At 35.1% G+C, this 15,426-nt stretch overlaps 1 protein-coding gene across 5 annotated transcripts in view; it reads right to left on the bottom strand.

The window, feature by feature from the left end:
* LOC144973158 (neuronal acetylcholine receptor subunit alpha-5-like) overlaps positions 1–15,426 on the bottom strand; it is a 162,373-nt gene that overhangs the window by 94,789 nt on the left and 52,158 nt on the right. For all 5 annotated transcript variants that reach the window (XM_078915272.1, XM_078915275.1, XM_078915273.1 and 2 more), the window contains one exon: positions 8,013–8,088. In XM_078915272.1, the coding sequence (XP_078771398.1) occupies positions 8,013–8,088 (76 nt within the window). The remainder of the gene's footprint in view (positions 1–8,012; positions 8,089–15,426) is intronic.

Consider the following 15,426-nt stretch of genomic DNA (forward strand, 5'->3'; position numbering starts at 1 on the left):
ATTCCTAAATATTTAAAATAGTCAACTATCTCAACATCATCTTTACCGATCGCCACACACTTTAAGTCGTTTTTATTTTTTACACCAAACACCTGTTCTTTCGTTTTTTCAACATTTAATTCAAGCTGATTTTGTTTACACCAATCGGTGAATATATTTATTTGTTTGAAATAATTCTTTTCGGTAACTTTATCTTTTAATAAGCCAAGAATAGGAGTATCGTCTGCATATTTCACTATAAAACAATTTTCAAAGGATGGTCTGCAGTCGTTGGTGTATAAGATGTACAGGATTGGGGAACTCACACAGCCTTGGGGACATCCGTTCGACAACGTTCTTTTGTTGGAGATATGTTCACCCAATTTTACACATTGCGGTCTATGGGTCAGAAACTCTTTATACCATTTAATAAGGTAGTTTGGAATATCCATGCTGCACAACTTTTGAAGCAAAATATCTGTGTTCATGGCATTAAAAGCTGACGAAAAGTCGACAAACAGGATTCTGGCGTAATTCGAGGGCGTTTGGTCAAGGTGTTTCGAGATCAAATTTGTGGCGGTTAATAGTGCGTCTTCAACACTGAGATGTTGCTGGTATGCAAATTGGTACGGATCTAGCTACCTATTTTGTCTTTCATCTCATTTTTTTAATATCGGGATAATAATAATAATAATAATAATAATAGATCTTTATTGTCCATAAATATGGCAATTTGTCATTTAGTTACACTTGTCATAACGTTATATGATAACTATAACATTGAACAGACACCTCTACCCATTCTCTCTCTCTTCCTCTCTTTCTTTCACGCGTGCGACATACACAACATTAACATATTCATTTCATTTTCAATTCGTTACATTCTTGGCAATTCAACACCAAATATTATCATCATTATCAATTGGTCACTTCATCTAACATTAAACAAATTAATCAGTCAATCAGTCAACGCATCAATCCTTGGTTTTGCTGTACCATATGAAATATTCAACATTTTTATTGCTGATGGAACGAACGTTGATTTATACTTGTTAGTTCCACATTTAATCTGACAAAAACTTCTCCCAGATGGCAAAAGACCAAATTCATGGTATAAAATGTTTTTTGTTTTTTTTTATTGTTGGTAATTGAGAATGCTTTCCTTTCTATTGCTTTTCCGTGAATTCTTTCTACTTCATCAACAGGATGGTTTATTATTTTTGATGGCTCTTTGTAATTCTAAATCATCATACAACGCTTTATGTAATATTAAGCGAAGGATAGGTCTTCAATCAACAAATCGCGAAATAAGATGAAATTAGCGGTGCACTTTTGTGTCGGAAGTAAACAAGGCCGCCGCCATTTCGATTTCCTTCAGACAAAAACATTGATACGAACGATTTTTCCGAGGATTTGAAGCAGAACTCTAAACGTTAAAGTTTGAAGTACATACCATTCATTAATACGAACAATCATACAACGTTTAATACGGAAATGAGTGAAATGTTGTCATGAAACAAATAAATATCAAAAGAATTCATCACATAGGTGTAACTGTGCGTCGCTATTCAGCGCCGCCATTTTGAAAAAAAATAGCTCTGAAACAATTTCCTTGTGCGCATAATAGATAGTTTGCGCTTGGCTAAGAAGCTTACAATATTGCCACCCGGAAGTATAACGTACCAACACACAAATCGATGTGTAACTTTGAACGTTTATAGTCCGGTTACTACAGTTTAGTGAGAATTGGATTCAATAGTCTGATGTCACGTCGCCCAGAAACGGCGGCCATCGTGGCTCTAAACAGAGAAAATCGGTACTTTTTATTCTTCATGCTGGCTAGAACTTTTCATATGTCTTGTGATCAGAATGTGTAAAAGTCAAAACGTGATCAGACTTTTAATGTTTTTTCCCTCTGGATACGCTTTTATGCTCGTCGGAGAAATATTTAACAAGGGCGTCCGCCATTGTTACGATAGTTTAGAGTCAGATACTAAGTTACCATGCGTCATTACGAGGGAAGTGACGTTACGACTGTTGAAGCTAATACTCATAAACGCGGATGGCAAAAAGCAATAACAAAGACCAGAGTGCAAAAATCTCCAAGTTAATTACATACAAAGACCTAAACACAATTAACTGAGAGCCCATTGTTCTGGTTTGTGTTTTTATGAAATGTGTGCTTTTATAAGTGTTGCTCATTCGTAGAGACATCAAGTCCAAAAACATGGGTGTTACACGTGTGTTATCCTCGTAATAGGGATCACTGTGTTTTACACACGTGAGGGACATAACAGTGGCAACTATTTTCCCTAATTCGGAGGTAGTAATCAATGGACCCTCTTTTTTATGCTTCAGTCATAGTTTCTCTAATATTATATAATAATATCACACATTATTCAAGGTTGATAGGTCGATTAGCATTTAAATACTGTGTAACATATTATGATAAAGGCAAACATCACGCATGCAAAACGCAGCCAGTCCTCCATCCCTTTGCAACTGGGGAAAATGTTTTTCAATAAACCATTAGAGACTTTGATATCAGTGATCATATCCATAAAATATTATTATTATCACACTCTGAAATCTCACATCGATAGCAATGTTGAAATTGTTTCATAATCTGATCGTAACTATTTAAGTTATTACAATTTTATATTTACAATTGTTGTTGTTGTTGACGACGCTTTCATTAGTGTTTGTGTTGTTTTTTGTTTTTGTTTTTTTTTTTTTTTTTGCTGTCGACGTTGTTGTTGTTGTCTTAGGGTTTTTATTTGAAAGGAAAGGGGGGGGGGGGGTATTCTGTTAATTTTCTATCCTTTTGTTTTTATGTTGTATTTTTTGTTGTTTTTTTTGTTTTTTTTTTTGGTATTGTTTGTTTGTTTTTGTTTCGTTCTGTTTATTTTGTTGGGTTTGGGGTGGGGGGGGGGGGGTTGATGTGTGTGTGTTCCTTTTGTTTCTTTTTTACTCTTATCTAGGAGAGCATAGAATGCACGCTGGTGCACTCTGTCACCTAAATAGATCAAATTCCCCTAGAGATCGTAATGGTTGCTCAAGATGCCCAAAGTAGGTATCTCAACAAGAAAAAATAAATCATACTCCCTGTACCAAGGTGTACTAATTTGCAGGTCTGATAGCTCAAATTGTCATGGTCTCATAGTGTCATGGAAATACATCCAAACTAACGACAATGTTAAAACGGACTCATAGTTGCGTTTATCCGACTCGCAAAATATCTGCACGTCATCTTGTACTTATGAGCAAAACCCGATAATAGTATATAACTATTGACATAAACCTATAGATAGTTCGAAGTTGACGTCACTCATGTCTTTGTTATTGTTTTTTGCTATCCGCGGTTATGAGTACTTTTCACTAAACTGTATTAAACTGACTGTAAAATTTCATGGTTAAACAGAGTTTTGTGTGTTTGTCCGTTATACTTCCGGATGGCAATGTTGTGAGCTTCTCAGACAAGCGCATACTATCTATAAAGCGCCTCTATTATTATTTGTAAATAAAACAAAGGCAATCGAGATGTATCTTCAGCTTCATAAATAATTTTGACGCGTTTTGATATCTTAATCGGTCTGATAATTATTCTTAATTAATCAAATCGGCTATTTCGCCGAAATGACAAATTGAACAAAATTTTCAGAAATTACAATGGGCGAGATTATTTGAGGGGTATGAAAATAGGAGTAGTCTAAAGCTCTTGTGATTGAAATTTTTAACCTGAAGTGTACATATATTATATACACAAAGTAAACAGAATTTGTGATTATACCAAAATTACCTGTCGTTAAATACATATAAATAGAATGAAGTTGACGTCACTCTGGGCCTTGTTATTGTCTTTTGCCATCAGCGTTTATGAGTAATACTCACTAAACGGCATTATCCAGACTATAAACGTCCATGATTACACATAGTTTGTGTGTTGGTCCCATATACTTCCGGATGGCAATGTTATGAACTTCTTAGCCAAGCGTATACTATCTTTAGATAGTTCGAAGATGACGTCACTCAGTCTTTGTTATTGTTTTTTGACATCCGCGTTTATAACTAATGCTCACTGAACTGTTTTAACCCGACTATAAACGTTCATGGATACACACAGTTTTGTGTGTTGGTCCGTTATACTTCCGGATGGCAATGTTATGAGCTTCTTAGCCAAGCGCATACTATCTATACAACATGACCACCACCCCCCTCCACTTTTCACCCCATACGCACACACGGAAGCATATTATGTATAGATAGAATGCGCTTGGCCAAGGAGTTCACAACATTGCCATCCGGTATAACGGATTAACACACAAACTCTGTGTAACCATGAACTTTTATAGTCTGGTTAATACAGTTTAGTGAGAACAACTCACAAACGCGGATGGCAAAAACGATAACAAAGACCTGAGTGACGTCATCTGCATACTATCTATATAACAAGTTTATATATATAGTATGCGCTTGGCTCAGGAGCTCATAACATTGCCATCCGGAAGTATAACGGACCAATACACAAAACTTTGTGTAACCATGATCGTTTATAGTCAGCTTAATACAGTTTAGTGAGAATTACTCATAAACGCGGATGGCAAAAAACAATAACAATGACCCGAGTGACGTCAGCTTCATTCTATCTATAGATAAAATGTGCTTGATTAAGAAGCTCTTTTCATTACCATCCGGAAGTATAACAGGCCAACACACAAAACTGTGTGTAACCATGAATTTTTATAGTCAGGTGAACACGGTGTAGTGAGAATTACTCATAAACGCGGATGGCAAAAAAAGACAATAACAAAGACCTGAGTGACTTCAACTTCGAACTATCTTTATGCGGTTGTGCCAAAAGGTCGTTTCGTAACTTTCGTGAAAAAAATACTCAAATGCTAAATTATCTTAAGAGCTAAAAACATAACTTGATTTTCTCAGTTCCTCTGGGTTTAAAAGTAGAAGATGAACAAACAAAAAACCCAAAAAACCCGACGATATAGCATCAAAAGGATAGTCGGTATCGCTTTTTAAAGTGTCTAAAAAATCAGGACAACGTTAACTCACTCAACCCTAACACCGACTATATCCGTTTTATCCCATGCATATATTTATTACATTTTCTAAAACAAATTATAGGCGTAGTATCAAAGCTAATGTTTTTACATGTTTGTGGTAGTTGAATAAAACTATCCGTGCACATGCTCATTTTTAATATATATTTTTCCAATTTTGAAAAGTAGCCAAAATCTCTAGGATTGAGTGAGTTAATACTCTTTCCACATTCATCCGAACCTTTAAGAAGCTATTTATACTTATCCAACTTACATTAGCTAGAGCGTCAGATTTAGGTTTATTTTCCAATGTTCAACCAAAGGAAACTGAAGAAAGTAAAGATTGTTATTGGTTGTTTTCTTTTTTTAATTCCTACTTGGTTTTGGAGTTTTTTGTGGCGAATGTTAAGAAAACGACCTTCTTTTGACATAGCCTCATATATATATATATATATATATATATATATATGTGTGTGTGTGTGTGTGTGTATGTGTGTGTGTGTATTGAGCGGCTATAGGGTCTTGTGGTATGACACTCGCTTTCGGATCGGAGGGTCTTGGGTTCGAGCCTCGCTCGGCGCATAGTTGAGTCCTTGGAGAAGGTTCTTTACTCACATTCTCTCACCGTACTCAGGTGTCAAATGAGTATCTGGCCGTTAACAGCGGTGTCCCTGTCCGAAAAAAATTGTAATATCGCCTAACAGGATCATGTCCTGTCTTACATGTTAAATGTTGCTGTTGGTCAGGGACCGCTTGTAAAACGCCTTGAGCACATTTAGTGGACATTGCACTATATAAAAGTATATATTTATATATATATATATATATATATATATATATATATATATATATATATATATATATATATATATATATACGTAAGTCCTCAGATTTAATCATTTGATATAAACATATAATATTTTGTAATCTCTCATGGCAGGTTAATCAAAACAGTGCATAAACTGTAATTGGTAAAATGGCAAGATGCCATTTCCTTTTCAATAATTCAAATGAACAAAGAGAGGCCTTTGTTTAAGAGAAGTGGAAAATACATACAACATATACTGTGCTGGGCTAAGCCAAAAAAAAAAAAAAAAACTCACAACATGCGCCAACACAAAACGTTGTGTAACCTTGAACCTTGTTTATAGTCTGATTGATAGAATATAGTGAAAACTACTCATAAAACTGGCTGTTCTATCTATAGATAAAACGAAGTTGACGTCTCTCAGGTCTTTGTTATTGTATTTTACCATCCATGTTTATGAGTAATTCTCACTAAACTATCATCCAGACGAAAGATAGTATGTGCTTGGCTAAGAGGCTCACAACATTGCCACCCGGAAATAAAACGAAGCAACACGCAAAACTATGTGTAACCTTAAACGTTTATAGTCTGGTTAAAATAGTTTAGTGAAAATTACTCATAAACGCGGATGGCAAAAAACAATAACAAAGACCTGAGCGACTTCTTCTCCATTCTATCTATAGATAGTTCGAAGATGACGTCACTCATGTCTTTGTTATTGTTTTTTGCCATCCGCGTTCATGAGTACTTCTCACTAAACTGTATTAACCAGACTATAAACCTTCAAGGTTACACACAGTTTTGTGTGTTGGCCTGTTTTACTTCCGGATGGCAATGTTGTGAACTTCTTAACCAAGTGCATACTATCTATATTTTAAAAAGGTAGCTCAATTCATATTCACATAATCATCATTAGCATCATCATTACTGTTCTACACTGTTATAACTGTTCTTCTTCTTCTTCTTCTTCTTCTTATTATTATTATTATTATTATTATTATTATTATTATTATTATTATTATTATGATTATTATTATTATTATTATTATTATTATTATTATTATTATTATTATTATTATTATTATTATTATTATTATTATTATTATTATTATTATTATTATCATTATTATTATTATATCATTATCATCATCATCATCATCATCATCATCATCATCATCATCATCATCATTTACATTATTAGTATTATTATTTATTGTTATTATTATTATTATTATTATTATTATTAGTAGTAGTAGTAGTAGTAGTAGTAGTAGTAGTAGTAGTAGTAGTAGTAGTAGTAGTAGTAGTAGTAGTAGTAGTAGTAGTAGTAGTAGTAGTAGTAGTAGTAGTAGTAGTAGTAGTATAATATGTTTGTTAATGTTATTGTGGTTTACGTTTATTTTATCTTAAAGTAGCTTAGTCTTTTTATCAATTAGTTCATTTTAGTGTATAAACCTGTGTCAATATAACGGTGAATGATATGTAACAATAATATGGTAATTTCCATTCAGGATCAATAAAGTATATCTTGTCTTATCTTATCTTATATCTTATCTCACTATTATCATTACCATCGTCGTTATTATCATCGGCATCCTGATGTCATCAATTTCAATTGTTTATATTTGTTTGTGTTTCCATTCGATTCCAGTTTGACGTTCCGTTGGGAATCATATCAATTGATCTACAGTGGACGAGGAATAACTCGATGTCGACAGAGCTTGAGGAAAAAAAAATCGAGTTATTTGTCACTTCGAGTTAAGCATTCAAGTCTCGATGTGCTTCCCTTACCACACTTCTCTCTCTCTCTCTCTCTCTCTCTCTCTCTCTCTCTCTCTCTCTCTCTCTCTCTCTCTCTCCCTGTCTCTGTATTTGTATGTGTGGGAGCGTATGTGTGTGTGTGCGTGTGTGTGTGTGTTGATGTGATGAATTCTGTATCGACAATTTTTGTTGTTGCTTGTGTTGTTGTTGTTAATGATGATATTGTTGCATTGTTCAAGTTGTTGATTCTATTGTTGCTGTTTTGTTGGCTTTTTTTGTTGTTTTTTTTGGTGTTGTTTTAATGTGGGTTATCTATATTATTTCTGGTTTTGACGTTGGTTCAGCTCTTGTTATTGTTTTGTTGTTGGTTGTGGTGGTGGTGTTGTTGTTGTTGTTTTTGCTTATCTTACCTGCAGCCACGTGCATACATATTTGAGCGAGCAAGAGAAGCCTGGCAATGAGAGGATTCATGGCTCTGCCTTTTGTCTGAAACAAATCAGGAAATACGCATAAAGTCAAAACTTCTATTTAGGGATATGAAATGAAAGCATGCGATTTAATGTATGAAGACTGAGTTGTTCCGTAAGGCTTATTTTTATGAAATAGATGCTGCTTAGATTATTGTTCTGCATTCATGCTTATTATACGGTGTCGTTATTTTATTTTTTCCCCAATGTTTTTATTATGTAAGGCGCCGCAGAGCACGATTAACGTCGATATTTAGGCGCTATATAAATTCATTATTGATTTATTATTATTTATTAATATTATATTATTGAAGAGTGTCTTCATAAAAGTGTTCATTGTTTTGGACACAACGAAGATTTAACTTTTATATAGCGCCTAAATATCCACGTAATGTGCTAGAAGCGCTTTACAAAGGGTCCTTGCCCAACAGCGACACGTGACATTTAGAACGAGATATGACGGCTGTTAGGCGATTTTACAGATACAACGCTGTAAGCGGCCAGGTACTCATTTTACACCTGGGTACGGTGAGAGAATGTAAGTAAAGAGCCTTTTCCAAGGATTCAACTATGCGCCGAACTAGGTTCGAAACCCTGACCTTCCGATCCGAAAGCGAGTGTCATACCCCTAGATCACAAACCCGTACGAGACATAATCGGTGGCAAACGCATTCCCCTTATTTAGTGGAAGTAATTAATTCGAGTTTTTAACCTTTTAGTGGGGTGTTTATATTCATCAGTCATCGTTAATCCTAAATACTATAATCATATCATAACATAATATTCAGAGCTGATAGGTTGATTGACATTTAAATACCGTGTAACATTTCATAATAATGGCAAACATCATGCATTATCCTCGCATTACAAACGGGGAAAATGCACACATTTCATGCACTTTCTGGATTGTCATTTAATAAAAACGCTGGTTGCAACACATCGCAATAGATAGAATGAAGTTGACGTCACTCAGGTCTTCGTTTTTCTTTCTTGACATCCATCCGCGTTTATGAGTAATTCTCACTAAACTATATCAACCAGACTATAAACGTTCAAGGTTACACATAGTTTTGTATGTTGGTACGTTTTACTTCCGGATGGCAATGTTTTGAGCTTCTTAGCCAAGCGCATACTATCTATACAAAGGCTTGATGTCGGGGTGATTTACATGCTAAAAATTGAATTTTCAGTGAAGAAATAATAGCAATACACGGGTTCAATTGATGTTTTATGAGAATAGTGGACATATTTTTTTTTAAGTGCCAAAAACCAAAACTTCATATTTCTGGTCTTTTTTTATTTCAATTTCGCTTTTTATGTGGCTATGCGGTCTTGTCGTGTGACACTCGCATTCGGATTGGAAGTTGGCTATGTCGGAAAAAATTGTAATATCGCCTAACAGGCGACATGTCTTTTCTATATGTTACGTGTTGCTGCTTTTCAGGGACCCTTTGTAAAGTGCTTTGAGCACGTTTAGTGGATATTGCGCTATATAAAAGTTCACTTTTATTTTTAGCATCTGATTCACCCCGTAATAATACCTTTTTGAGATAGTTAGTCACAATTAGGCGGGTTTTTTCTTCAGAAATAAAAGTAATTATAATAATAAATAAATAAATTCCATCATTCATCCCCAAGGGGAAACCTGTTTTTAGGTCTATTCCAAGGAAGACTGGAATAGTTCAGGCGTAAGCCGCAGTGCAGCGCCGCAAAGTGAGCTAGGGCGAGGTGACTTGCTCAAGGCCACACAGCGAGGTGGGTAATCGAACTCGGTACCTTTTGGGTACGAAGCAAAGACCGTACCGCTGAGCCACGCTGCCCCAAGTATATTCTTCCGAAATCTGGAAAAAGCATATTTTGAGATTTGCTGACAAGATGAGTCTTTCTTATCGGTAGATATTTAAGGGGCTATGTGGTCTTTTCGGAGCGAGCCTCGCTCGGGGCATAGTTGAGTCCTTGACTAACGTTCTTAAATCACATTCTCTCACCATACTCAGTTGTAAAACGAGTACCTGGCCGTTAACAGCTTTGTCTCGGTTGGGAAAATAAATTGTAATATCACATAACAGGTGTCATGTCTCGTTCTGAATGTTACGCGTTGCTGTTGGTCAGGAACCCTTTTTAAAGCGTTTTTTTAAGGTGCGAATTTTCTGGCCGAAAACTTTAAAATATTTTTGTTTGTTGTCTTTTTCGGGCGGGGGGAGGGATGTGCTTGTTTTGTTGTTTTTGTTTTTGGTGTTTTGTTTTGGTTAATTCTTTTTTTTTTAATTTTGTTTTTATTTTTCTTAATTTTTTTTTTTTATTTTTTTGTTGTTGTTGTTATTTTCAGAGTACGGCACATTGCTGCACATGCTACCAAGTCGAATCTGAAATCCGTATCAAAAAAAGTTACGTATTCTAATCATTATAGACCAAAAAATAGACATTTAAAAAAATCAGATGTTTCTTTGAACATGGGGAGGGGGGGGGGGAGTCGACATTTTGAAAAGAGTAGATGACGTCTTATAAAAGGTTTCCAACATTTATTGGATTCCCTTTGACTATCGTTTATATGACGAATTTCCGCGGGTCTTCATGCTCAGCACGCTTCACAATTCCTCATTTATCTCCCAAGAAGGTTATATGAAATCATATATCCATTTATTACATTACAGGAAGACTGTTGGGCGTTATATTTGCACTAACACCCTAAAAATATCAGTTGCTGCCGACCAGACCGAGAATCTCTAGAATTAGGAGTTGGTATAAGTTGGTGTGAGTAGTAGTAGTATTAGTAGTAGTAGTAGTAGTAGTAGTAGTAGTAGTAGTAGTAGTAGTAGTAGTAGTAGTAGTAGTAGTAGGAGGAGGTAGTAGTAGATATAGTAGTAGTAGTAGTAGTAGTAGTAGTAGTAGTAGAGTAGTAGTAGAGTAGTAGTAGTAGTAGTAGTAGTAGTAGTAGTAGTAGTAGATAGTAGTATAGTATAGTAGTAGTAGTAGTAGTAGTAGTAGTATAGTAGTAGTAGTAGTGTAGTAAGTAATAAGTAGTATAGTGTTAGCAAAAAGCATCGTCATCTTATCCCTTTTCTCGCTTCTTTTCCTTTCCATTTCGTTCTCTTTCCCCCACCACCTCCCACCCTCTTTCTCTCATCATATTACGAAGTGCAAAACAAAACTCGCTACTAATGTCATTACACTCCTCTCGAGAACAATAAATGACAAGAAGAGTTACGGAACTGAAAAAAAAAGAAAAGAAACATTTTATTCAATATTTGTCAAAAGCAGCCTCGACGGATTTCCAACAACAGATAATTGTTTCACTCCAAAATTGAACTTTGTATCCATGGGGAAGTGCCAGAATCATCCTAGCCAATTGTGCACATTCTCCAGGGGGTAATGTGTCTTCTGACCCACTTTTTTGTCGACAATTTTCGTACCTTTTCGTACTCTCCGGAAATATGAGTCCGGCTACGTAATCCTGGTGAATGAGATAAAGGCGTGTATAATTTAACCCCATAGCGTCGCAAAAGCCGTTTAATTTCAATTCACGATTTTTTAAAGGCAAAAGAAGATAGAAATGCAATCATAAGACTAGTTGCAAATAATAAAAATGATAATGAAAGTAATGATGTTGGAAAATTAAACAATATTGTTTTTTACCCACGGGATCCATATGCTTCTCAAGCAAATAAACGCTTTCGATTCGGGTTTTCTTATCCCTCTGTCCAGTCAGCTGTGATAGGGTAGCTGATAATAATACTGGCCCAACTGGAAGGTAACTTGCGACAGATTACTGCCCGAACTAAAAGGTAGTAAGAAATAATTACTATCGGTCCTACGCTACGCTACAGACATTGTTACAAACTCCGGCTTCGTGAGTCTTACTTCGTTCAAAGACAAATTCGATTGCATACAAATTTTGAAAAAATATTTCATTTACCGTTGAAAATGTAATTGTTGATTAACACTTTGAAAACTTTGAATAGACATTTTTTTTTTAATCCTGATTTCTTTAATCTATTTTGAGACTCTATTATTGACTGTCGATACGTGAACTAGATGAACTTTGGAGCTCAAAGTTAAGAATATATTGCCAAGTAACATAACGGGGACCAACTTCCTAATTAGCGTTCCAATTTTCTGCAGTGAGGAGGTTGGACCTACGTGCCAAGTAAAAGGATTGTCTTGGCTCTGAAAATGAACCATGGAATATAAGTGGTAGGAGATGACAATCAGTGCATCACACAAATAATATTGTAAGCTAAAGAATGTCAACTTGGTGGAGACAATTGATATATCACCCGAAAGTGTCGCAAAAAGTAGTCTTCAGAGCCAATAGGCTCATGGACCCGGAGTTTATCCCGGTTTCCATTGCGTGAAACGGCCAATAGCAATTGTTTGTTAGACTTTAGAAAGGACTCTGGTCTATCGTAAAGTATTTTCCGCCGGATCTACCCTATCACTGCTGGGTGGACAGGGGGGTCCGGAAGAATCCCGATTTCACCCGGAATTGATCTCAGTCCCTTTAAGTGTGAATCGAGTGCTCTACCAAATGTAGCAAGCATCTTTAAAATACTGTACACAAATGGCATTGATTGGCGTATCCTATTAGGCTGTATGTACTCTGACAAAAATCTTTTAAAACGTTGGCCAAGCTCCTTTAATTTCAAATAATGATCGATTTAAATTACCTTCTCTGTTTGTCAAAGTCTCAAACCTTTGTCTATTATGCGACTATATGCTTTATTTAGTGGTATCCCACTCCCAGAGCCCAGGGTTCAGTACCGCTTAGCCGCATATTGAGGCCTTTTGAAGGCCTTAAAATCCCTAACTCCATTTGTACTCAGGTATCAAGTGAGCTGAGCGGCGCATATTTGAGTCCTTGGAAAAGGCTCTTTACTCACATTTTGTAACCGTACTTAGGTATAAAGTGAGTATCTGACCATTAACATCGTTGTTTCTGTTCGAACTAAAATGTAATACAGCCTAATAGGCGCAATGTCTCATCCTTCATGTTAAGTGTTGTTGCTGGTTAGGAACCCTTTGTAAAGCTTTTTGAGCACGTTCAGTGGATATTGCGCATTATAAATTCTCAAGTTTTAACTAAAATCTGCCTCTAATTAATATATCAATCATGCCCCCGGGTATTGATCAAAATTGTTATCTTGATAATGATAACTAACACTCTGGAGAAAAAAAAAACATATTAAAAAATTTGGCCAGAAAACTCGTCCTTCAAATATCGATCGATTTAAATGACCACGACATCTTGGCAAAAACTCTCAAATTGCAAACCTGGGACTTCGCGACTTCCAAGAAGACTATAGAGTTTGAAATATTTGCGGTGATGAGAATCTATCCTGGGGCCAGACTAGTTGTTTCACCTCAATTTGCTTCTATATGAAAATAGACAATCTAGATCAATGATACTGGGCGCATAAGAAATATATATTCATTTTCATGTTATTAATAGAAAATATAGCAATTTTTTCAATAACATCATGGTCACTTGAGCCCGTTTGTCAGTATGCTTGTATTTCATTTTTAGGCCTAAATTATTATGACCCATAGTCTCTAAACGTTTTTATGTGCGGGTAAATCGGACCCCGAAAAAAGTTAGTTGGGAAATATAATGATGAATTATGATATTATTATATTTGATGTTTTTGCAATAGTATTTATTTGTTCTCCAATAAAAGAGCGAGTAATTAGATAATACCAATTGTTAAATAAGTATCGAATCATAAGGTGGCAAAACTATTTTGTTAGCAGAATGTATAGGCAGATTCTTACGATTAAGGAGCGATAAAGAGCCAGTATGGGTGATCTTTATTGACGATCAGCTATCATATATATATATATATATATATATATATATATATATATATATATATATTATATATGTATATATATATATATATATATATAATATATATATATATATATATATATATATATATATATATATAATCTAAATTTTCACTCACATTCTTTGCCGAGACGACTCGTTTCTGTGTGGAGTTTTCTACGGACATGACAAAATGGATTATGCCGACTGAGGAAGTGTGAGAAACACACAGAAACGAGTCGTCTCGGCAAAGAATGTGAGTGAAAATTTACATTATATATTAGCTCTAACCACCATTATCGAGCACTTTCGTACCTACAAGTACCGACCAACACTCATATATATATATATAATATATATATATATATATATAGAGAGAGAGAGAGAGAGAGAGAGAGAGAGAGAGAGAGAAGGGGGTATTATACTCCGCTCATAATAGTGCAGGCATACGCCTAGAGTAATGAGTGAGCTTCAAGTAAACAATCTAATACAACTCAGATATTAGCAATTTGCAAGGGTTACCGTGCCAAATATACGCGCTCTTTATGCCAATATTCCAAAACAATCCTCTCAATGAAGTTCATTAGACCTCCTGATGTTTATAAGTATTTAAAAGGTATGCTAATATTTTGAGTTGGGTCGCACACTAGAAGAACGCTTTTCCTTCTTTTTACAATTTGGCAAGAAAAATGTTTACTCCTAGAATGATCCATTAAAGTAAACATTTCAAATTTGTTTAAAGCCAAACTAGATAGATTGAAATAGCCCCGTCCAACCAAAATGCTTATCAATTTAAATAATCCGAGACTTTTAGGAGGTCATAATTTTAATCCATCGATCTATGAAGAAAAGGTTAAAAGTAAGGAGAAAAAATAAAATAAAATAAAATCTTCAAAAAAGAACAAAATACGAAATACTGAACACAACATTAGACAGATATATCAAATTAAGAAACAAGGGAGCAGGAACCAGTATAAGATGAAGAATAAGAAAGAAAAATACAGGGAAAAAAACATCCCAAAAAAATCAGACGGCCTGAGCTCCGATCCCCAGTCGAGGCGGACTGATCTGATTTTTGGGGATTTTTTTTTCCTGTATTATTCTTTCTTGCTTTGTCTGGCACCTTTCATATATGCTTGTTGAGATCTTTATATATATATATATATATATATATATATATATATATATATATATATATATAAAGTATTAACACTGTGCTGTAGTGCGGTTTTTTCACCTTAACAACGCCACTATCACATTATCTCATTCGTCTGTAGTGTTTCATTCATCCTGTTTTGTTGATAAAAGGGGAAACCCGAAACGTCCACAGTACCCGTCTTCGTCTAATAAATTGAGGCTCACAATTCAAAACGTATCGTTATGTTTTCCTTCGAGCTTAAAGCAGCAATATTTTCAGAGGTTCACAGATTTTCACGAATAGAAAAACAAAATTGTTATTGGAAAACAAAATTAAGTCGTTTTGGAATAGATTTTAAAATGCTCTCCAGTCCAGTATATACACGGTGCTAATCT

The sequence above is a fragment of the Berghia stephanieae genome, chromosome 5 (assembly GCF_034508935.2).
Source record: "Berghia stephanieae isolate SIO BIC M18660-M18661 chromosome 5, UCSD_Bste_1.3, whole genome shotgun sequence".
In the NCBI taxonomy this organism is placed as follows: Eukaryota; Metazoa; Mollusca; class Gastropoda; order Nudibranchia; family Aeolidiidae; genus Berghia; species Berghia stephanieae.